The following is a 25,980-nucleotide window of genomic DNA, read 5'->3' as shown; positions in this document are numbered from 1 at the left end:
ATGTCAATTTTTTTCAACTCATATCTACATTTCTACCGAGAAGCTCTTTAATAATCCCATGGTTATCTCTAAAGCTCACTTGAATTTAGGAGGTATTCTATTGCAAAAAACTGTCAGTTACGTCATTGACTGGTTAGGCTGAAAAGCAGCATCCATCGATTTCAGACACAACCATTTTCCTCTTCTCACTGTATGACAATTTCCCTACTGGGAAAAATAAAATACTAAAGAGTACTGCCACCAAAGTCCAAGAACTGTCAAACTCTTGCAAAGAAAAAACATTAGCACAGCAGAAAACTCACAAATGCAACATTCTCATCAAGAAAAAAAACTATGTATACTGATTAAATTCCCTGAAAAATCAAGGCATAAAAGCGAATAAAGATTACTTTTTGTTTCATTCACTTAGCTCATGGTGTCTGGGTGCTACATTGAAAGAGGAATGCTGCTATAGTAACTGAAAGCCTTTAGCACATCTCATTTCCCCATTAAATGCAAAGTCTGCATACTTCCTCTGATCCCTCTGTGATGATGAAGTATCCCTTCCACAGGGCTGTAACTGTTAGTTGAATAAAGCCCATTACTGCAAAGTTGAATAAATTCTAATTATGACCATTATTCGAAAGATAATAGGCATTTCAATGGTCCTTACTGAGGCACTAATCAGTACATTGTGACTTTGTTCCAAGAACCTAAGACTGTTCCAAAAGGTAGGCTGCAGAAATATGCTATAATTCTAGATAGCAAGGCAGCTCACTAGTGTTTTGAAACAGAGCCTGTGTATTGAGAGGGGTACTATAAAAACTGGCCAGTAATGTTGACATTCTTTATGAATAATATTGACCCAAATTACCTGGACTGGATTTGGCTCAACAAAAGGCATCAGTGCTTCCATGGGAACAACCCAGGGTGAGATGGTGGTTCCAAAATTCTTGCCAAGAAATGGACCTAATGGAACATATTCCCAAGCCTGGATATCCCGAGCTGCAACATAAAGGAAAGAGAGATTGAAATCCACTGTAATTACTTCTCATTCACTTATGGATCATATACTCATAACAATTCGTTTTGCTGTGGAACATATGGGTGAAGTAGGGGCACATTTGAAAAATGAAACTTTTTCATACTATGTTTCATCTACAGTAGAACATCATTATCACATGTCCTGGAATACAGATCGGATGACGGCCTTGATCAACCTTCCGGTGTATTTTGGAATAATGTGTGAAGGTGTAGATTTTGTGTGTGATAGAAATTAACTTTTTCCTTGACTTTCTAACACAATATGTTTGCTAGCAGTCAATTAACATTGAATTAAAACAAAAATCATTGTTTTTGTTATGAATTTAAGTTTTTATGAAAACAAAAATGTCAAAAATAAACAATGACAATTTATCATAGAAGGGAATTTAAAAAGTCTAGGTGGGGACAAGCTAAAACAGAAAAATTCTTGAAAATAATGAAAAATAATGACAGGGAAACATAAAAGAGTATAAAGCTATTATAATCTATTCTGTTTTAAAACTACAAAGAGGGAGTATGTTTAAAGGTGTACGGAGTAATTTTTTTATTTATGTTGTCTGGACTAACACTGACACATAGGTGCATGGATGCAACATTATTCAAATGTAGTAGTTTTTCAGTTACTAATACCTATTCAAAGGCAGCCATTAACTTAATCCATGAGTGGAAGTGTCCAAAACGGTGGTTACTGAGATTAAGCAAGAATCTGGCAGCCCCCATGAGAGGACGCTCTCCATGTAGAGTAATACAGCTTTTATAATGTTACTGATATGACTGGAATCTTCATCTCATATTGGTGTACATGATTTTATACATATGTAAAAAAATAAAATAAAATAAAAATTTCTTTAGAATGAAAACTTTTTTTATGAGGAATATTTTTTTTACTGAGTACACCATTAAACATTCATTTTATCTTAAAAATCATCCGAATGGACAGAAAAGTATTTAGGTGGTATTGCTCAGGCAAGTATCACTATAATATTGCTCTTACTTAGAGTTAGGCATTGGAATAAACCCATTTCGGCATGTAACCCATCCTGCATGGCTTTTGTTACAGACATGAACTGTACCTCAAATCGTGCTGCTTGTTATGGAGAGGTGTGTTATTATTTTCCTAAGGGACCTGAGCCATATCGTAAGACCAGAATATCATAGAAAATTAGGGGTGGGATCTTTTGACTTGGCAAGTAAGCAATTACCCACAACATCTTAGTAATATGGCAATTACTTTTGCATTAGCAAGCACCACTCAACTTGATTTTATCAGTCGTGAATTGACTGTTGGTGATCCGGGTTGAAAAAGAAAATCATTTCAAAGATTACAAAGATAAACCTTTTTTTTTGGACTGACATGTGAATTATGCCCAATAAGACCAGAAATGTGCATTAAGAAAGTAAACAAGATTATTTTTTAAATTAATCTTGACTTCAATGATAATCAAGAATTTGATTAAAGGAATCATTTCCTGAAGTAAAAATTCTCACATCTGACCATAAAACAGTACAGCACAGGCATAATTTACCAGTGGGATGGGTGGAATATGTCCCTATACCACTTTTTGCCTTCGCCAATTTTGTCCCGACCACTTTTTGGAATGGCTTTTGTCAGGTAAGTGTCTAGTGCAGAAGAAACATCACCAGTTCTTGAACAGGAGTTTTCATTTAGTTTGTGTGTGTTATAATAAGTGCCGATCAAGTACTGGAGTTTGTGGATGCTATCAGTGGCGTTGAATGACATTGGGTGGTGATAATCTCTCATGCACTGAGACACGCGTTCTAGCCGTACCACTGTTGAGCAACTAATTTTCAGTTAAATTGCAAAGAAAAAGTCAAACAGATGTGTCCCCGTGTGTAAGGTGGGAAGGCTTAGTCTCCCCCTGTCCACGGGCATGTGTGTATTAATACAATAATACAATTCTTAATGTCGCTTAGGGATGACGCTGGGTTTAGTATCCATTTCCCAACCACAAGTCCAAACCTCAATTACTAGTGAGAATGGAAAAGCAGACTCTAGATCAGTGGGATGTCTTCATTTCTGAAATTATTTTACATTTTGAAATAAATATTAAATTACCTAGTGTAATTCTTGGATTAAAACCTATTTAATATCATGATAGCAAACTCATCCAAGTTGTAATGTTCTTTTTTAAATTAACCTACATCAATTCACTTTTATATCAATAAACATCAAACTCGAAATGAGCCAGCGCTGATATATGACTTTGGTGAAAATAAATTAATCGGACACATTCCTTGAACTTGTGAAAAAGACTCTCTCTCTCTCTCTCTGTCCATTTGATTTTTTCTAAACTTCAAAACTTTTCAAGTCATCATTTCATCACAAATTCATGTCGGTGTGGGACCACTTATATACAAACATGTATGCAGGTCCAAGGGGTTGTTTCAATTTCACTTTACTGCCGTTAGAAAGACATTGCTTATTACTTATGATTCAAGTTTGCAGTTATGCTGATTTAACAAAACAAATCAGGAATATGCTTGCTCTACCTTCTTTAAAATTATAATCAATATGAGTAATGGTATCTGTGTAAATAACAATAAACTTTCTTTTGGAGTATTGTTTTTATTTTTTTTATTTATGGAGTGTGAACTTTACCTGCAGTTTGAAAAATCTTTTGCATTTAAGGGGGAACCTTACCCTGGAGTTCGTTCACCCTCTGTCTATTGTCCCCGCTCATAATATACATCCACCGACATGTAGATGCAATCTTTGTTTATTAATTTAAGTTATATCAAGGTGGTTTATAACCCAGAACTCCTCATCCTAAAGGTGAAAACTTTCCCAAAAGTCTAATCAATCTTTCTAGCTAATACTTACTGATCCATGTATTTATCAGAATCATAATCAGCTTTATTGCCAAGAATGCTTACACATACAAGGAATTTGTCTTGGTGACAGAAGCTTCCAGTGCACATAATAGATAATAATAATAATAATAATAATAATAATAAATAAAATAAAAATATAGAATAAAAATAAAAAGTGGATAGAAAATAAAGTATATATTGAAATACACAATAAGACAATATATATATATATATATATATATATATATATATACACACACACACACACACATGTACAATATACAAATACAAATCTGTTGTATACAGAAGCAAGGGAATGGGGAATGGGACTAACAAAATTTCAGTAATGACAGTGTTAAATGTACGGTCCAAGTTATCAAATTAATTATGAGTATTTTACTGACTTTAAAACAGTAAGAGCTTATTGGTAACACTTTATAATAACGTTATGAATAATCATGAATTAATACCTGAATTAATACTTACTTCAGCATGAATTAATGATGAGTTAAGGAATGGACTGATCAAGAAATAACCTTCTAATAAAACTCACAAAGTAACCATGAAAAATAATGACAAATAGACCTATTTAGAAGCTCAAACCAATAATACAGTACAATACGAGTTTATTGTCAACCGTGGTTGAAATTTGTCTTTGACCAAATATTAATAATTAATTATTATTAATAAATAAAACCAAATATTGATCAAGCAACACAAGGACACTCTTTCCTATTTCTATGGTCTGGATGATGAGCAAATTGAGTGGTAGGGTGAGGAAGAAGGGAAAAGGGATGGAGAATCAAGCAAAACAGGTTGAAATTAAATTATTAGTGATAATTATTAGTGTTTTTCATGTCCGTGTAAAAAATGGCGGAATAATCCTGCATCATCCAATAATGTTTGTAGTGAAACTGCAGACAGCAAAATGTATCAAATATTTTAATTATGACTATTCAATTATGCACTTTTAATTCAAGGTTGAAGTATTTTACATTCTTATAAAACCTGTTTGATTTATTTACTCCCACATGTTAATTAATGCATTAACTATCAAACATGTACTAACATGCAATTAAGGTGGCCGTTATTTATGCATGTGATTCCAGTAGTAGTTAAGGTTAGCTCTTCATTAGTTCTTGATCGTAATGACTCGCCTCAATCCGGGTGGCAGAGGAGGAATCTCAGTTGCCTCCGTGTCTAAGACCGTCAATCCATGCATCTTATCATGTGGCTTGTTGAACGCGTTACCACGGAGACGTAGCACATGTGGAGGCTTCACGCTATTCTCCACGGCATCCACACACAACACACCACGCGCCCCACTGAGAGCGAGAACCACATTATAGCAACCACGAGGAGGTTAACCCAACGTGACTCTACCCAACCTAGCCACTGGGCCAATTCGGTTGCTTAGGAAGCCTGACTGGAGTCACTCAGCACGCCCTGGATTCGAACTTGCGACTCCAGGTGTGGTAGTCAGTGTCTTTACTTGCTGAGCTACCCAGGCCCCGATCAGTCCATTCCTTAACTCATGATGAATTCTGTCATGGTCCTGTCACTTTGTCAGGTTGGGTTTTTGTCTGATGGGACCATAACATCATCGCCCCATGTTCTGTCTTGTGTTTTGTGTCCTGTCTTTGTGTGAGTGCACAGGTCTGGTTGTGAGTTACCGCTGTGTCTTCGGTCGGTCTTCATGTAAGGAGCATGGTGTCTGGATCCTGACTTCCTGTCTGGTTTGGTTTCTGTCTGTGTCGTGATCCGGACACTCATGCTCCATGTGTTGACGTTTTCCCTCATGTGTTTCAGGTACCGCTGGCACGCAAAATCAGCGTTTCCATGGGAACCCTGATTGTTTCCATAGGAATGCTGATCATGCCAACTTTCAGCTGGTGAGTGGCACCTGTCCCTTGTTTTTTCCTGCTTATTTTAATCCCCTCGTGTTTCGTGTCTTGGCTGGATTGTGAAGGTAGTTTAGTGAATGAATGTAGTCTGTAGTGATTGTTTGTGTGTTATCATTATAGAAAGCTGTTTGATGTGAAGTAACTTACCTCACTGTCTCTGCCTAGATGGTCCTTTCTCTTGTATCTGTTTAGTTGCCATGCCAGCATGTAAACTTCGAGATGTTGCATATTAAATTCTCATTATTTTAAGCATTGCTTGTGTCAGAATGTGGGGAAGGACAGGACCCAAGAGCAGAGGGAAAGTTCATTTGGATTTATTAATCAAACACACAAAGGTTCTTTGAAAAGCAAAGTAACACGCAGACAGAAATGAGGAATCCTCCTCCAACGAATGGGCGCTGATCACATGCGAAGCAGATGGTAACCACACCTTAAATAAGCAGGGGTTTAAATAAGAGAAACAAAAATGGGGCAGGTGTCACTTGGTTGTAATAATCAGCGTTCCCACAGAAACAATCAGAGTTCCCATGGAAACGCTGACTCAGGATGCCAGCGACCCCTGAAACACATAAGGGCAAAACAAAAACACTTTTTGACAGAAACAGACAAGGGAACAATGATGCCACAGTCCTCATCACCGGTGAGCACACGTCGGTGACATGCGCACGGTGGTCCAAACAACCGGACCCGTGCGCTCATACAAAGGGGGAACACAAAACACAAAGGCAGGCCGATACTGCTACGGTCCTGTCAGGTAGAACCTAAACCTGACAAGGTGACCGGACAGTGACAGCCTTTGTGGCTCTGGGTGCTGGCAGCGGCAGCAGGGGAACAGCCTTCGTGGCTCTGGGTGCTGGCAACGGCAGCAGGGGAACAGCCTTCGTGGCTCTGGGTGCTGGCAGCGGCAGCAGGGGAACAGCCTTCGTGGCTCTGGGTACTGGCAGCGGCAGCAGGGGAACAGCTTTCGTGGCTCTGGGTGCTGGCAGCGGCAGCAGGGGAACAGCCTTCATGGCTCTGGGTGCTGGCAGCGGGACGGCTGAGGCTTCAGGCGCTGGCTCTGGGACGGATGAGGCTTTAGGCGCTGACTCTGGGACGGATGAGGCTTCAGGCGCTGGCTCTGGGACAGACGAGGCTTCAAGAACTGGCTTGTTTACTGTGGCAGGCGTGGGCGCTGGCTCGTTGGCCGTGACAAGCGTGGGCGCTGTCTGCAGCAGGGAAATTGCCCTCGTAGCCATGGACATAGGCAGTGGTAGGGAAACGGCCCTCGTGGCTGTGGGTGCAGCCAGTTGTGGGGGAACGGCCCTTGTGGCCATGGACTTTGGCAATGGCAGAGAAATAGCCTCCATGGCAGCGGAAACTGACTGTGGCAGAGAAACAGGTGTCTGACTCCTCCTCTCCCGGGCGGTAATCGGATCACCACACTGCAGCGTGACTGGGTCGAACACTCGACAGAGCTCTGTGCCGAAATCCAGGAATGAGGCGTAGCATGGACGTTCATTGTCCCACATGACGATTCCCCAGTCAGCAGCCCTTCCGGTGAGGCGCAGGATGGTATAAGCTACCTTCATCTTCTCAGTGGGGAAATCAGAGGGCTGCGAAGAGAAGAACAGCACACACTGGGACAGAAAGGTGCTGCAAGATCCCTCACCTGAAAAGGGAGCCGGTGGAAAGATGTGTGCCTCTGAGCGCCAGGAGGCATGGGGAGCTGCCAAAACTGATGGGGGCGTGTCCTGGGGTGAGCCGAGATCAGAAGCTGGGCGGAGCTGCTGAACCGCTGCGGTGAGCACCGCAAGCTGCGAAGCCATCCTCTCCAACACTCAGCTCGAAGTGGAGAGCTGATCCTGGTGCAGCCTCAGCTGGGTTTCTCGCTGCGAGAGGGCGGAGTGAAGGTCAGTCACCTCCGCTGGGTCCATAAATGGTCGGATCATTCTGTCAGAATGTGGGGAAGGACAGGACCCAAGAGCAGAGGGAAAGTTCAACTGGATTTATTAATCAAACACACAAAGGTTCTTCGAAAAGCAAAGTAAATCCCAGGCCACGGTTTCCCCTGACATGCAGGCAAAAATGAGGAATCCTCCTACAACGAATGGGCGCTGATCACGGGCGAAGCAAAAGGTAACCACACTTCTGAAACCCAGCAGCAAAACATTCACATCGACACTCACAGTGGCAAACATGACAGTACAAACACACGGTAACAGTAAATAGTCACAGTGGCAGTAAACAATGATCCAACATCAGACATGACACACGCGGGGTTTAAATAAGAGAAACAAACATGGGGAAGGTGTCGCTCGCAGCTGAAGGTTGTAATAATCAGAGTTTCCATGGAAATGCTGATTATGCTGAACACATAAGGACAAAACAAACATGTTTTGACAGAAACAGATGAACACACAACCTGGCAAGGTGCCATGACTGTGACATCACCGGAAGGCACATAGCGGCAAATCGAGCACAGCGATAACCCACTGCCAGACCCGTTTGCACCAGACCCGTGCGCCCACACAAAACACGAGACAGACAGATGATATCATGGTCCTCCTCAGACAAAACCCAACCTGACCAGTTGACAAAACCATGACATCACCGGAGAGAAACAAGGCGGTGATGCGCGGATGGCAGTCCAAACAACTGGACCCGTGCGCTCACACAAAGGGGAACACAAAACACAAAGGTAGGCTGATACTGCCACAGTCCCATCAGGTAGAACCTAAACCTGACAAGGTGACCGGAACGTGACAGCTTGTGTACAAATTCACAGCATTCAACAATAAATTTCTATTTTAGTCATTATCAGACATTAAATCGCCTGATATAAGCAATGTTCCTGTTATTATTATACATAGTCCACATGTTTTTTGTGAGGTGTTGTAGACAGATTAAAAGAATGGAGTCTGTTGCCGATTCTTTATGGTGGGGAGCCTGACAGACAACGGATTGCTTTAATAAACTGTTGCAGAAGAAAAAAACTGTTCGATGCCATGAACTACATGTTGCACATGCACACCCACAATAATCTTACAGTTCTGCACTTTTGAAAGTGCAGCGAGGACTCTACGCGCACTGGTTACACTGAAGTGCATAATTCTGCACCCGATGCATGTTGTGCCTGATGTTGGAGCGTCTCTTATTGTACTTTCTATTAATTGATTGTGTATTTATCAGTTTTCCTATTGTATGGCTGCGCTTAAGAGTCCATATACTGTATTCCTAAGAAACGTGTTCACTAACACGTTCAATTGGGATATAACTTTTTTGCCCCAGCACTGTTGCATAATAAGAAATTTTGCAATAACTGTAAAGGAGGTTAACTGCGATTCTTTCTCAACGGTAATCTAACTGCAAAAACTCACAACGCGGCATCCCTATTTGCCCTTCTCATTTCTTTATTCATTGTGTTTCAAATCCAGTGCTGATATTTAAGCCAGATCCACACTAATCCGTTCTTGTTTGAAAACCCAGTTTTAAGTTTTCTAGCAACATTGTTTTCCAAGTATGGGGTAATAGAGAATGTTTTTTTTTTATTTATTCTAAATTTCTGCTGGAGGAAAAAGCCATACTTGTGTGGTTGAGAGGTGTAAATATATAGCAAAGTCAATTCGTTTTCAAAAGAAGTGTGAATGTGGCCTTAAGATTTTGTCACATTAACTTTTGCCTGGCAAAATCTCCATGGGTGAAATACAGTAATCACTATGGAAATACACTCAATCAGGAATTTCGCCGATTTTCGATTTGTTTTATTTTTTCTGAATTTTGGTGAAATCTCATATGGGATTCAAGTCTGGTGTACTTTCGTAGCGATTTTGTAGCTAGTTGCTTGGTTTGGCAGTGACCTTTGTGTGGGCAGTGCTTCGTACATAGCTAAACTGAATATTCACAATGGACAAGGAAATAATTTTAGCGGTGAGTTTCGTTACACGTTTTTTTATATAATAAAGTTCAGCATAGAAAAAGAGTCTGATTGGCAAGTAATTTTTGCGGGTTTCATACTAGCTCACCATTCATCCACACCTTTTTTGCCCAAGGAATTTTGCAGACATTGTTTGTTTCACTCAACATGATTGTATTCATGGTACTCCAGAGCGTAATATATGAGCGGTTTACGTAGACATGGCAGAGGTTACAAAATTTCAAATAACTCTGCACAGATCAGGTTAGTAATTGATTTCATCACACTAGTCTTTTATCACACTAGTCACAAGTTTTGTGGCTATACTTTCGAAACTTTTGTGTGTATTTTAAAATGTATTTCAGTACATTAATTGCCCCTTAGACTTTTCATTGTAAACCAGTGGCACTGCCACAGGTGTGCAAATTCCACCCAAAACATCAGCTTGCACACCCAAATGATTTTTTGCATCCATATGATGATGAATATTTGACACATCGACAAATTAATGTAGTTATTGATTATAATGACTATAATAATAGTTATTGTGTTACAGAAGCTGTCTCAGATTACATGCATCTGTTGCGAGAGTGCATGTCTAAGGAAACAAGTGCACATCGTCAGACACTGTTATCCTTTATTCATATATTGGGTTAATGATTAATGTTACATTTCTTAGTTTTATTTTTCTGTTTATTTTTGCTGTCACACATAAACCAAACTCCCTGTTCTCCCAACATGTACATAATGTTCAGTAAAGATTTTCAATCTTCTGACTGCTGTTCTTCTGTCCCACAAAGCATCACAAATTAATTTCTCATCAAAATTTGTTTTGTTGAGCCAGTGAATAAAACCTTGTGCATTTTTAATCAATATTCCCATACAGTGCAAATTGTCCCTCCATGTACATTGTGTTTCTTCAGCATATTTTGGAAAATAGCCTAATTATGAATCATTCTAAAATAACTGAATACATTTGTGATTGATTTCAGTTTTTATGACTGAAAATAAAGCCTAATATTTGGATACATTAACAGGCTTACCTATCTCAAAAGTATTACTACTATTATTATTATTATTTTAAATAAGTTATTATTTCATAAAAAATACATATTTATATATTTAGAGCTAAAAAGACATTAACGCAAAGGTTGATAATGGTACTTATTACATGGCTCTCTGGAATACTTGATTCTGATTGGTCAATGGCACCATCCAGTGGTCAGATATTGCTCTGTAACAACCGCACATCTGAGGATTTAGACGTATCAGACCGCTCATCTGGGTTCTGCAAGCCATCTCTCCTGCTTCTCGGATCATTAGCTGGGTTTCCATCAAAATGTTTTGCATTTTTTATGCACATTTCAAAAAATTTGGCTAAAGAAAATATGAATCGTTGCACGTTTCCATCCACTACGTCATGCGCATTATCTTCAGGGAGCCGCCTTGTCATGATGGAGCAGCTGAACGATTTCCTTGCTCGGAGCAATTGTACAGTAATTAAAATGCTGCCAGGATAGATTGCAGAAAAAGTGAAAAATCTCATATAATGAGGACTGAAACGGATGCAATGTCCATACGCTTCCAGCCTCTGAATACCTAAGCGCCTGCGTTTAAAACTGTTCTGGCGGATTGTGAGGACCCACTTTAAAGACCAGCTAGGGGTTAGTCACTTCTGAATGTCCAGGAGCTTTGTTCATTGAATTGTGTGCCAAGCTCTGTCGTTGGGCCAGTCACATATCGTACACTCATAACATGTGCATGAATGGTTAAAACGTGTCATCATTTAGCAAATAAACTATTTCCGTCACCTTAATGCGCATTTTGATCTAAAGCAAAACTCTAGAAAATCCACCTCCTCCTAGCGCATTTAATTTTATGCGAGTTTTGAGAGGTTATTTGCATATCAAGCGTTTCCACTCAGGATTTCTTATGCGCAATTTCAAAATGTGCATAAAAATAGTTGGATGGAAACCCAGCTACTGTGCAATCTCTTCAAGTAAGCTAATAAAATAATTACAACTCAAATCAATGTTTCATGTCCATTTATTTATTTATCGGGCAAGTAGTCTTGCAATAGGCTGAATATTAAGGAGTCAGATGGTCATTTTTACAAAGTAAACACCAACAGAACTCCGACACAAACCGGAGGTTGATTCCAGCTGTTCAGAGATTTCTCAAAATTCAAGATCTTAAATTACATAATTACAACACAAATCAATATTTTATGTCCATGTATTTATTTATTTGGTTAGTAGCCATGTAATAAGTGGGATAATGTACAGTGAGCCAGTTGTTATCGCACAATAAACCCCTACAGGGTGATCGGGACTCTGAAGCGGAGGGGTCTTGTATCACCCTGAAGGGGTTTATTTATTGTACTGTACATTATCCCTTACATGTCACTTTATCAGGCTTCAGTTTCTTGCACCATGTTTTCCCTTGGCACACCCTGAGTCTTGTTTGTGGCTTCGCTACTGTATTAAACAGTTTTTATTTGTTTTGACAATTAAAAACAACTGTTATAATAAAATAATACTGTTGTAAGAAAATAATTCAATCTACTATTTTAGACATAACTTTCAATACAAAGCTCCCACCCCAGTCCATCCAGACAATTAATGGAAGCTAAACTGCAACACAAAGTCCTTCATAATGTGTCACAGTCATGATGTTAGACCTATCAGCACATTTGACTTCCCTCATTTAGATCAACGGCTATTCAGCAACTTGTCGGAAACGATGTTACTCATTTTCCATGCAAAGTCATAAGCCAATCACAACAGAGGTTTTTTTACGTACTGAAGTCAAAAACAGCCTGTTTAATTCTGTGGGTCAGAGAGAGGATAGAAAACGGTTGTGTAATACTAAATTATGATTGCTTTTGATGCAAGAACCATTATGAGTGGACAAAATAAAATACTAAAAAAGTGTGAGTCGGCGGGGGCCTGGGTAGCTCAGTGAGTATTGACACTGACTACCACCCCTGGAGTCGTGAGTTTGAATCCATGGTGTGCTGAGTGACTCCAACCAGGTCTCCTAAGCAACCAAACTGGCCCGGTTGCTAGGGAGGGTAGAGTCACATGGGGTAACCTCCTCATGGTTGTGATTAGTGGTTCTCGCTCTCAGTGGGGTGCGTGATAAGTTGTGCGTGGATCGCGGAGAATAGCATGAGCCTCCACGTGCGGAGTCTCCACGATGTCATGCACAGTGAGCCACGTGATAAGATGCGCGGATTGACAGTCTCAGAAGCGGAGGCAACTGAGACTTGTCCTCCACCACCCGAATTGAGGTGAGTAACCGCGCCACCACGAGGACCTACTAAGTGGGAATTAGGGAGAAAAGGGGATAAAAAAAAAATTATTAAAAAAAAGTGTGTCATGCTTTGAAATGTTATGCATTGTGAAAAGTGCTATACAAATAAAAATGACTTGACTAGCCTCCTGTCTTAAAGAAAAAAGAAACAAAAATAAAATTCTGACATAATTTACTCACCCTTGTGTTGTTCCAAATCCTTATTATTTTCTTTTTTCCATAGAACACAAAAGGAGATGTTAGGCATCACTTCGGTGAATGGTGACTGAGGTTAACATACTGCTTAACATCTTATGTGTTCCATGGTAAAAAGTAGGCCAGAACTTAAATTTTTGGTGAACTATCCCTTTAATACTCCGAAACAAACATAACATTCTCTCTGAAAGCCATTCAGCTAAACAGATGTTGGGTAAATGGAGGCATTTTACACAGCATTACTGTTCGCCATCATCTTTTGCTGCAGGACTTTCTCATTTCCTAAGTCTCTTTGATGGCTCATAAAAAAAGCAATATTGGCCAGTATTTTGAAGTGGGAGTGTTTGAAAAGGGAAAGTGGAATATAAAAAAGAATTGACAGCCAGTTGTTGCTCAGAAATGCCACTCTGGCATGACTGGGAAACACTGCTAAATCACTGGCACGTCAGGCTTCCAGCACCAGGCTTCTGTGAATGATTAGAGAAACCTGGAGAGTTATGCTTGAGGTTTCTCTAGCAATATAGGGTTATTTTGTCTTTGTTGGCACAATTTTCAAAAGATTCATTTGTAAACTGAGATTTACATCGAATATTTCACTGTGTTTGTTGTATAGACAACAGGACAAGACTGAAGAACAAGAGTTATGTTCTTTGGCAATATGTCGGACTTGAAAATGAAATTGGAAAATGAAAAACTGGTTTGAGGTTTTAAAGGGAAGAAGGTGGTATAAAATACAGTGCACTAAAATAAAAAGCACTCAGTTTGATTTGATGAAATTAACACTTACTAAATCAAAAATAGCGAGCTGAGACTTGTGAACTGGTGCACAAGCAGGTTGCATTAACAAAAGAGACTCATGAGACTTATGAGACTCATAACTATTTTAAACAACAATTTTTAACTTACGTTCATTTTAACCATTTTAAACAATATGCTTTATCAATGTTTATTGCACATGCAGTATTTATGATCATATTAATTGAGAAACTATGGATTATTTGTACTTTAAAAACAATTATTTGTCACACGCACCGCACGACTATTTAAATGAACAGCAAAAAAGCTAAAAGCTCATTAAAAATGAAAAGAAAATGTCTTGTTGCTTCTTACCACTCCAGTCGTTCATAAGCACCATGCCGAAGATATGCTCATGAGCTTTCTCCACTGGGATGGGCTCTCCCAACATGTTCCCTTTTCCCACAAAGAACGCCTGAGAGACAATTACAAAAACATCCGATTCCTGGATTATTTTTTACTAGATATACCGTATTTTATGTCTTGCATTACACATTTTTTATCTAATTGAATTGGCTGTTTCAACATAATGATGGCTCCTCTGTTTGAAGAAGAAAAACACCTCAAAACTCACTGTAGAATGAATTTAAATTTTTCATGATTTTAAAAATGCTTTTGATATAAATACGTATGCTTAAATGCATGAAATTAGCTCTGTAAGCAGATGTTAATTGTATTTATATTATATACGACTTTCTTTACAAAACATTTTTATTTTTTTGTTTGGTTTACATGGATGAGTTGGACTAGATAGTGAAGGAAAAACAGCCATGGGAACTCCTTTAATACTGTTAATGCTTAGGGTGGCTACTTTGAAGAAGCTAAAATATGAGATATATTTTTTGTCACTATATCATTACCATACTTCCATTTGTGTTCTTTGTGATGACTTGACTATACTAAAATATGAATAATAGTAATAATAAAGAAGAGGGTGTATCCAAATGTTTGACTGGTAGTGTTTATTGCCCATCCCTCGATGATTTAGTGCTGCTGCAGGAGAAAATGATAAACTGAGTGCAAAACTTTCTGTTCAAAATATATTCATTGTAAAGACTTTTCTCCTGGGATTATTAATCTTGTTAAAAGGAACAATTGGGAAAGAGTGTGGTCTACATAACTCTTAGTTGCATACATGTGTGCAGCCAGATGCTTTATAATTAAACTAATTAACTATATCAAATGAAACATAAACTCACCATCTCTAGCTCTATGTCTAACTGCTTGCTTGGCCCGAACACAGGTGGCTGAGCTGAGAGAAAGACAAACACAAATTGACAGCTATTTTGATGAACGACACAGCAGCGTTCAGTAAAGCGTGTATTTGCATAATATTTATCATCATCACTTTTAAACAGCATCAGATCGGTCGAGGCTGTAATAATACCGTGGGTGCCGGCTAGTGAAAGCAATCATTTAGCAAAAGGAAAAACAACAGAATTAAACAACAGCCACATGGAGGTCCTGCTAGAAACATTATCCTATTAATCAGCCTGTTCTTGCTATGATGAGAAAAATGGCCATGCCTTGTTTGGTTGTGCTGACTGTACTATATGATAAAGCAGAACACCTCATTCATGGCGAGAATAATGTGTGCAAATCAATTTAATGCATTTACTTGATTAAATAAATAGGTGAATTTCATGAAAAAATGTCCAGGTCACATTTCACCCCAAAATCAGAAATTGTAATTTTGCATAAATAAAATAAAACATATTATTAAGAACATTAGGATTTTTTGCATCGTCCAATTATTTTTACAACAATTAAGCACATTTCCTCACCAAAATTCTCTTACTGTAATGCAAAAAAAAAACAAACAAAAACAATCTCATTCTGATTACTATAATGCTAAATAATATCATTTTCATTACTGCTATGCGATTAAATCTCATACTCATTACTGTAGTGTAATAAAATCTCATAGTGATTACTGTACTGTGAAAAAAAATTACATTTATTACTTTTATTACTGTAATGTGAAAATAATAATAATAAATAAGCAGTGTCTGCCCATTCTTATAAACCACTGCAAATTGATAAAGTCCATCTCCCTAAACTTTCTACATATTTTGTACTAATCCTAAAATAAATTGTTTTTGCTGTCATTTTTTGCCTTTCAAGGGGTCGGGTGGTTGTCGCGGGCCCCCCATTTACCCTGGGCCCTAGTGTGGCTGCACACCCTGCACTGCTTGTAGTCACGCCACTGCTTCATGGGATGAGTAGTTAATTCCCCCATATAATAAATTACACAGTCTTTTTGTGTGTATGTGTGTGTGTGTGTGTGTGTGTGTGTGTGTGTGTGTGCTTCAAATCAAAAGTTATAATGTTGTGAATCATCTCCGAGTACGTTGGTTTGATTTATGGCCATAAATCCCTATGGAAAACCTGAATGGAAACCAAGGATGCTAAAAAAGTGGGCTGTCACTTACTGTTGAGATCTAATGGTTAATATGAAACATTGGTGGGTACTGTATGTACTGTATACACACAGTATGTGTAGCAATGTGTCTGTATGTGGGTGTGTATGTTTACCTGGGTCTGGTCTCATCTGTCCTTGAGGTCTTCTGATCGGTGTTCCAGAAACTACCACAGAGGAAGCTCTCCCATGATACCCCACTGGCAGCCTCAGCCTATGGGACAAAGTAATGTGTGCTTGTTTTCCATTCATAAATGAATATCATACCTTTCTATGATTCCTTTACACAGTGGATCGAAAATATCTATTGGTTTAGATTGAAATAATCAAACAAATATTTTCATAAAATAATCTTTGATCAAATAAATATTCTCAGCAGTGCTAGCAACAACAAATGACAAATGGCAAACTTTCAAACCAAACTTTAACATCCCAGGTTAAGATCGCCAAGGAGAATCACAAATATGGTCTCATATCACCCAAAAGCGATAGTTTCAGTAACTGATGCCATTATAGAAATGTGCAATTTGCCATCAGCCATGATTATTCTGTGAGCAAAAGTGTCCAATTACAGGGGGTTACTAATATAAAGCAAGTAATATTTGGCTGTTCATATGATCTTAGTATGTTAGCCCCCATGAGGCTTTTATAAGGCAAGGCTGCAATGACTGGAGTCTTCATCTCATCTGAGTTTACATGATTTTCAACATATTTTCAAGAAGTGCTATTAATTTACTTTAGGGGTCAACTTTTTTTTTAATGAGGAAAGAAATACCTGAGTGCAACTTTAAATTGAATAGTTAATTTATTAACCCTTTAATGCATACTTTGGGTCTTTAGTGACCCAGTACCTCATCCATTTTTATTTATTTATTTTGAGTTATGCCCACATCTCTTTAGTATTCCTCAACCTTCCTCTTTTGAATAGTGTTACAAATAATAATAATTATAGTGTATGGGGTCATTAAAACCCCAAGATATGTAATAGTGCCACTTTTTTTAAAGTGTCATATCTTTATGATTACTTCATAAGTTTACTATCACAGCATATAAATTTCTTTGTTTATTACAAAACAAATAAGTGCTATATTCATACAAATGACTACTATGTCATATTGATTTTCTGTGCAAAAATGGCAAATAATCAGTATCCATTTGCATCTTCACATACATATTATACAAGCTATTTCTTGCTCTAGGTGCCGCTAATGTTTCAGTAAATGGCTTGATTTACATTTGACATTTCTATTTTATGAAAAAGCAACATGGAAGTATACTATAGCAAGTGCAACTCATGAACAGTATGATTTGGCTATTGCCATGTGGGTGTACTACTGATATTATTTTAGTTGTGAAGGAAATACATATGAGCATCTTATGTGTTATGTGTAGCTCAGTATGTGTTTGACAGCCAGTTGCCTCTCATGTAATTTAAGTGTGGAAGTTGAAATCTTGAAAGTTGAAGTTGTTTTTCTGTGGAATATAAAGGGAGAATTCATGAAGTTCAAAACATTATCAAGAATATCCTGTATATATTCTCTATTATTTTCTATCTGTCTTGAAAATGTTTTGGAGACTATATCTGGGAATTTAGTAGATCAATTTGTGATAGATAAACGTGTCGGGTCGAGGTATGTAATAATGTTTGGAGAAACACCCATGCATTTAAGGATTAAAGTAGACTTTTACATTTACTGTGCCTGTCTGTGCAAAACTTGCTGCCATGATGCTGGGGTGTTGTATGTGGTGGTCAGGGTAACAACACACCTCTCCTCATGATGTGAGGTATCATTCATGTCCGTAGCAAAAACGGTGCAAGACTTATGTGGCAAAGTTTAATACTTAGTGTTATTTAAAATCCCTAACCCTAAGTATAAGCAATAGTAATAAAGATACTTGACTTAGCAAGCACTACTAACTATATACTCTAAGTATAATGTTTAAAATACTATACATTACATTCTGAATAAAGTAATACGTGAAAAGCTGTACTTCAGTAAGTTTATTTGCTGTTGCTAAAACGGGCAGATTTTTTTTGTAGCAAACTTTACAGGGTTCACACATCTTTTGATAAATGTACTGAACAAAGAATTTCCATTTAAGTATTTAAAATATATATATTTCATATAGATTTCACTCACAAAAAGCTATTTATAGATAATGAAATAGTTTAGAAATGAGCATAACTAAAAAAAAAAAATTTGTCCTGACTTTTTCAAGCCAGTAGATTTAAAAATCCCCTAATATTGCCAGGTTTTCTACAGTCTTGCATATCCAGACCTTTGACAGTTACAGCATAGACTGTGTGGGCGTCCATGTGCGAACCGTCTGAGACTAGGTTTTCTATGACCATGGGAACCTTAATTTTACATTTGCCACCCCATATCGAATCTACAGTAACTAGCCAAATCTTTTCTTTGCTTCAGACAAGCAGAATACATGTTAATCCAGTTCTCATTCAGGCATCTTAAAATTTCACATCAAATTAAAGCCACAAACTCCAGTCTATGGAACCACAGCTCAAGCCCAGCAGCAAAATGTAAATGTATTGTAAATCAACTATAGATTTTCTTCCAGACTAATTCTCATTCTTTCCTGAGGAACTGACAGGCATTTTGAAAGCACTGACAGTTTGACAAAGATGTGGGGGAATTCAGGTTAGCGAGGTGTTTCACAAGAAACTAGAATTGGTTTTTTGGGGTTTTTTTTACTTATTTTGTTATTTTGTTTTCCGGGTCCCTCTCCATTTCCACAAAGTCCTTGTCTGGGTGAATAATTCCCTCTCTGGGCCTTTTAAGAAAAAAATGAGGAAAGAAATATAGTTCTGTATTGGAGGGGAGAGTTATTACTAGATGATGTTTTTCACAGCCAGTCTGATAGGCGTACACTGGGAATAACTTATAGGAACTTTGCTGGGTCTTTAAAACTTTAACACACATGGTTTCTAACTCAGAAAATGCAGGAAATATAAAGTCAGCAGGGGCTAGTGAGTCAGCATGATAAAGTCAAGTTATTTTTATTTGTATAGCGTTTTCACAATAAACATAGTCTCGAAGCAGCTTTACAGAAAATTAGGATGTAATGTCTTAAATGTCTAAGACCCCTCATTGAGCAGTTTCATTGAAAAACATCATTGAAAATAATGCCTTAAAACTATTTGTTTCCAGTGAGCAAACAAAGGCGACTGTGGCAAGGAACACAAAACTCCATAAGATGTAAGTTAATTGAGAGAAAAAAAAAAGAAAACAAAAAACCCATGGGAGAAACCAGGCTCAGCTGGGGAAGCTAGTTCCCTCTGGCTATACAGCCCCTTACTGTGGCTATGGATGAAAATAATATACTTTATATGGCAGCAAACTTAGTTCAGATGTTAGCATTTATGAGGGAGAGGAATATTAATAGCCTGTCACATACCAGTTGGGCATCAAAGCATTCTCTTTTCCACGGAACATTATGCCAACGTTGGTGGCATGATCTTTTGATGAGTAAAAGTCTGTGTAGTCACCTATTGGAGTGAACAGAGGAAAAAAAAATAAAAATGATGGGAAATGATTGGAACACTTAATGAGGGATGCACACAAGAGGTGATAGACATGAAAACATTCAACTAGTCTTAATGGAATAGTTCAACCCCAAAAAAAAATGTTTTTCCAAACCCTTTTGACTCTCTTTTTTTGTGGAACCCAATAGATGTTAGGCAGAATGTTAGCCTCACTCACCATTCACTTTCATTGCATATTTTATCCCATATAAATGTGAATGTTGATTGAGGCTGTCACTCTGCCAAACATATTTTGTGTCTCGGTGGTTTTGAAACGACTTGGGGTTGAATGATGACATAATTACATTTTAGGGAGACCTATCCCTTTAAACCTTAATTTCTCTATATTAGACATATGCTAAGGTCCCTGGCTGCCAGTCTCAGCTAGAGTAGAAGACAGGACATGCATGTCAAAGGTTCCCAGATGGTATACTATTTCCGGTGGATATTTTGTGCATCCGTGCATACATTTTGGGCAAATATTGCCCACAACCCCTCAGGCTTCTGCTATGCTTATATTACATATCACAATACTGGACACATTACAATATACAATTGTATATTACAATACTGGTTTACTGTCTTCATGTGTCAAAGCATGCATGGTATTATCATTAGCACAGTACATACATTTCATTCAGTGCAGTATTAAATTGGGATTCAACCCAGGACCATGAACTTCTATTCTTGCTCCTCATTGGCTGAAGAAAATGTCAATCAATTACTGTCAAAATGCTGTAACTAAATCAGCCTCTCTCCAAAACTCTGCAGCCTCATTTAAATGAAGCTTCAAGTATCACCTTCTCTAGATCTACACTGATTTAGAATAAACTGTAAAAACACACTTCACACACTTTCTGACCAATACATTTCCATGAGTTTTCCAGTGAGCCATGATTACTTGATTATGACTTTTTATGATAGTTCACCCAAAAATAAAAATTCTCTCATCATTTACTCACCCTCATGCCATCCCAGATGTGTATGACTTTCTTTCTTCTGCAGAACACAAATTATGATTTTTAGAATAATATTTCAGCTCTGTAGGTCCATACAATGCAAGTGAATGGGTGCCAAAATTTTGACGCTTCAAAAAGCACATAAAGGCATCATAAAAGTAATCCACATGACTGCAGTGTTTTAATCCATATTTTCAGAAGTGATATGATAAGTGTGGGTGAGAAACAGATCAATATTTAAGTACTATTTTGCTTTAAATTATTTTCCCTACCCAGTAGAGGAAATGCATGAAGAATGTGAATCACCAAAAACACAAGATGAAGAATGTGAAGGTGATCTGTCTCACCCACACCTACTACCATATCACTTCTGAAGATATTGATTTAACCACTGGACTCTTATGGATTACTTTTATGCTGACTTGCGTGATTTTTGGAGCTTCAAAATTTCAGCACCTATTCACTTGCATTGTATGGACCAAAAGAGCTGAGAAATTCTTCTTAAAATCTTAATTTGTGTTCAGCAGATGAAAGAAAGTCATACACATCTGGCATACATTAGGGTGAGTAAATGATTAGAAAAATTAAATTTTTGGGCAAACTACCCCTTTAAATAAATCTATAATTTACTGAAATTGCACTGACAAATAGACATTTCTAGTAAAAAAATAAAATAAAAAATTATTTCCAGCTGAGCATACCAGTCACAAGTTTGGACACTTTTGTCTTAATTTATATTTCTCATTATATTGAAAAGTTTTTTTGATCTGAAAGGTTACCCTTAAATGCTTGAAATCCATTTTGTAGACAAATATAAAGTGTTCCTATGTGTAGATTCCTTTACAAAACTAACATTTGAACATAAACTTGAAATGCTGAAATTTTATACTGATGATTTGAAATTTGATTAGAAATTTCCATGGTCTGGAAATCTTTTTTCTTTTAAATTCCCTGATATTTCCTGTTTGTTTTTTCATGACCATGGGAATGCTGTAAAAGAATAAAGAGTATAGCGCCCTCTTGTGGCTATTTTGGCACATAAACACTAGTCTCTAAAGTACAGTTTCAGCACCACTTAAAGACTAACACCTTAAACAACAGCAGATTGATATACCAGTCAAAGAGAATTACTTTTTAAATTTATATTGAAGAGCACAGTTAAAAAAAAAAAAAAAATCTATAGCAAAAGCCACTGCATAGAAAATAAACTGAGTAAGAGAAATGAAAAAAGAGAAGAGTTATGAGATACCCTTTGTAAGAGAAGAGTTCAAAATGAGATACTCTCTGTGAGATGCTGTCACTTGAGAGTGACAAGCTGTCTGTATCTCTGTCATACTCACCAATCTCTGCTGGGAGATGCATCACTGCAGAACTCTGATTAACAACTGCCCTGGAGATAACAAATCAGAATTAAAATTAAAATTGTTAATTCTGTCATGCATTAAAAATGATTTATTCACTCTCATGTCATTCCAAACCTGTATGCTTTATTATTTCTTTAATTTTTGGAGTGATCTTCACAGCTCTTTTCCATACAACAACATTACAAAACTCAGTGAGCTGTGTGATGATTCTTCATGAATTCTCCCTTTATATTCCACAGAAAAACTATTCCTTAAAATCCTGAAATAAATAAATAAATGTACAATTAATCTGGCAAATTTGGAAATGTGCTCAGGAACAAACACAAGTATCATTTTGATCATGCTGATCTTAGAATTAGTTTTTAATATAATAATTGAAATGATGACCTAGGAAGTGGAGCTGACCCTAAAACTTCAGTTCTCAGAAATGCTTTTTAAATCTTGTACTGCTTCCTGTTACTGCCAACATTGAAACTTATTCAAACTGCTTATGAATGAATTTGTTTCAGTGCTCTAATTCTTCCACGTTTGAAGAATAATAATCAATGTGCTTACCTGCTTCTTAACTTGACGTCATCACGCAGTGTGGACTCGTTGGCAGCGAGAAGCATCTGGAGATACTTTCTTGCTTCTCTCCAAGCATCATAACCCAGAGCCATAAAAGCATTGAGTGTCGGCTTTGAAAATAATATATATATATATATTTTGCATATATATATATATATGCATTGTACTATGCAGAAGAACACATAACATTTCTAAACTAAATGCATATAGCTCACCTGTTCAAAAATATCCTGGTGGGGCCCAAGAGCCGGTCCGTTGAAAAGATGCTTTATAACACTAAGGTCCAAAATTTGGTCTCCAATGGCAACACCAATTCTGTTCCTGGGCTGTTATATCCATATATGGTATATAAGTTACAGTGGAAATGCATCTCTTTTGCATTTTTCCTAATTTAATACTTTTTTTTAATTATTATTATTGAATAACAATTGAGTGAAAAGTTGTTGAATTGAAAAATCTACGGGAATTCAAAATGTATTTGATATTTCCCTTTTTTCTTTAATGATACTATGCACTAGTACTTTTGGAATCCAAAAGTTTGCAAAAAACTGATGATCCATGTTATCACAATATGATTGAGATCTTGCATGCTTCAACTGAAGCAAGGAAATCTGACGTTATGTACAAGATAATTAAAGGAATAGTTCACCCAAAAATATAAATTCTCTCATCATTTACTCACCCTTATGTCATCCCAGATGTGTATGACTTTCTTACTTCTGCTGAATCCAAATGAAGATTTTTAGAAGAATTTCTCAGCTCTTTAGGTCCATACAATGCAATTGAATGGGTGCCAAAATTTTGAAGCTCAACAAAAATCACATAAGTCAGCATGAAAGTAATACATGAGAGTCCAGTGGTTAAATCAATATCTTCAGAAGCGATATGATAGGTGTGGGTGAGAAACAGATCACTTTCACATCCTTCTTGCATTTTTGGTGATTCATATTCTTCATGCATATTGCCCCCTGCTGGGTAGGGAGAAGAATTTCAAGCAAAAAAGTACTTAAATATTGATCTGTTTCTCACCCACACCTATCATATCACTTCTAAAAATATGGATTAAAACACTGGAGTCATATGGATTACTTTTATGATGCCTTTATGTGCTTTTTAGAGCGTAAAAATTGTGGCACCCCTTCACTTGCATTGTATGGACCTACTGAGATGAAATATTCTTCTAAAAATCATAATTTGTGTTCTGCAGATGAAAGAAAGTCATTCACATCTGGGATGGCATGAGGGTGAGTAAATGATGAGAGAATTTTCATTTTTGAGTGAACTATTCCTTTAACATGGTCAGTGGCTTACCATGTAAATAATTGCTTATTTGATCAGTGACTTAGAACTAGTGCAGAATCTTATATATATTTCTTATTAATTTTACGTCATAACGTTTCTGTGTTTTAAACCTCCAGGTTTAAATTAGATTTCAAACCCCACGTTTTCAGTGTGGTCTTAGACATCTGGATCCCATTGTATACATGCAGGACAGACAGAGCGATGGATGTTGTGAGGCTTCAAAAAAGCGATGGAGCAGCATCGCTACATTGTTTTAGAAAGTTAAACACAAACTTGATTTAAACTTGAAACCTTTCATTTCACAAGACTGAAATAATAAAATCAAACAAAAGTAATGTAATTGCCTGAATAGAATAAACAGAAACAGCCGTGCATTATAGCCTACTTACATTATCTGGTGTGGAAAAAACTCCGTAAGGCAAGTTATGATAAGAAAAGTCAGAGCTCTCGTCCACTTTTAAGAAAGACATTTTCAAGTTGCAGTTGTACTCCGGAATACTTTTCAGAGTAAGCAACAGCGCGAATAACCTCTTCCAGAACATACCGCCTCCAGTGTCGAAGCGACGAGCCAATCAGATGCTTCTCCTTCCATCCTCCCTACTCCAAGTACACTTTGTAAATAAAGTGAGACCTATTCAAAGTGACTCAGCATAAAATACGCTCATAAAGCAGGGTTGCCAGGTCTTCGTTGCAAAGACAGCCCAAACAAAATAAAGGGGCTTCTTTGGTAGTTTAAGTGCATACAATACCATGCTGCTTTTATTTCGTATGTATTAACAGCAGTTATCGTTTCTGCTCACACACTATTTCACCTGTAAACTCACTGCATGTTAAATGCATTAGTGGCATATAGTCTATAATAAAGAGAGAAAGAGAAATCTGGCCCAAAAGTTGTCGCTGTCCCCTTCGGCATATCGCGGTGCCATTTGTGGCCCGCTCTGCATAACGGGAAAAGTTCCGATTGTGGCGGACTTGCCATTGGGAGTACTGGGACATTTCCCGGTGGGCCAGCCACGCGGAAGGGGGCAGCGAAATGAAACTGTCCGCTATAAAAACAGGTGCACAAACACCATTTCCTCAGAATTTCTGACTGAGAACAAGGAGCACATTGCTCGTACCTCAAGAACTCCAAGTCTTGTAGTGTGGCTAGCATTTGGTTACGTACGTAACCGAGACATTCTCTTACGACTCAGTACACTCGACATTGCGTAGTAACGCATATGGGGAACAGAATCCCATCACGCCGCACTACACGACATAACTTCCCCAAGAGGAAACATGGCGCCGCAGTCTTGTGGGACGGTGACCGACATGAGTATGCCGCAGTGAGTGATCCTTGTGTTGGTCAGGAGGGGAGCACTCATAACGAATATATGAACTATAGTCATATAGTATGAATTAACTCCTTATGAACCCAGTCGGGAAGGGAGTTTATTTATAATGAAAGCGCTTGTGACTTTATGGTAAATTATAACTGCCTGAATGCAGGCGGTTGTGTAAATGATAGGGAGCCCATACTTAAAGGGAAGGGCATAAATATATATTTGGCCAATAAATAGCAAGTGCTCTAAACAGAGAGGACTTGTGAAGAAAGAGATGTTACGTCTAGGTTGTAAAACCTTGCGAATGTGTCTTGAGAGGACCATCCTGCTGCAAAACATATGACTTGTAAGGACACACCATTCGTTCATGCCCATGAGGAGGCCATGCCTCTAGTTGAGTGTGCTTTAATACCAATTGGGCAAGTCTTACCCTGCGACTCATAAGCCAGGGCAATTACATCGAAAATCCGATGAGAGAGCCTTTGCTTGGAGACTGACATTCCTTTTGTGCATTCTCCATAGCATATAAAGATCTGATCAGACAGTCTGA

At 37.8% G+C, this 25,980-nt stretch overlaps 1 protein-coding gene across 1 annotated transcript in view; it reads right to left on the bottom strand.

Annotated features, from left to right (window-relative positions):
- The window catches only part of fah (fumarylacetoacetate hydrolase (fumarylacetoacetase)), a 30,906-nt gene extending 6,173 nt beyond the window's left edge, over positions 1 to 24,733 (bottom strand). The window contains exons 1-9 of the mRNA XM_051702338.1: positions 24,498 to 24,733; positions 23,022 to 23,132; positions 22,795 to 22,916; positions 22,216 to 22,265; positions 19,790 to 19,880; positions 16,492 to 16,589; positions 15,156 to 15,208; positions 14,272 to 14,371; positions 854 to 984 (exon numbers count right to left, since the gene is read on the bottom strand). Coding sequence (XP_051558298.1) covers positions 854 to 984; positions 14,272 to 14,371; positions 15,156 to 15,208; positions 16,492 to 16,589; positions 19,790 to 19,880; positions 22,216 to 22,265; positions 22,795 to 22,916; positions 23,022 to 23,132; positions 24,498 to 24,650 — 909 coding nt within the window. The 5' untranslated portion in view covers positions 24,651 to 24,733. The remainder of the gene's footprint in view (positions 1 to 853; positions 985 to 14,271; positions 14,372 to 15,155; positions 15,209 to 16,491; positions 16,590 to 19,789; positions 19,881 to 22,215; positions 22,266 to 22,794; positions 22,917 to 23,021; positions 23,133 to 24,497) is intronic.
- Between the last annotated feature and the right edge of the window lie 1,247 nt (positions 24,734 to 25,980).

This window comes from Myxocyprinus asiaticus, chromosome 1 (assembly GCF_019703515.2).
Source record: "Myxocyprinus asiaticus isolate MX2 ecotype Aquarium Trade chromosome 1, UBuf_Myxa_2, whole genome shotgun sequence".
NCBI lineage: Eukaryota > Metazoa > Chordata > Actinopteri > Cypriniformes > Catostomidae > Myxocyprinus > Myxocyprinus asiaticus.
The sequence above is the reverse complement of the archived record's forward strand: the minus strand, read 5'-3'. Positions and strand labels throughout refer to the sequence as shown.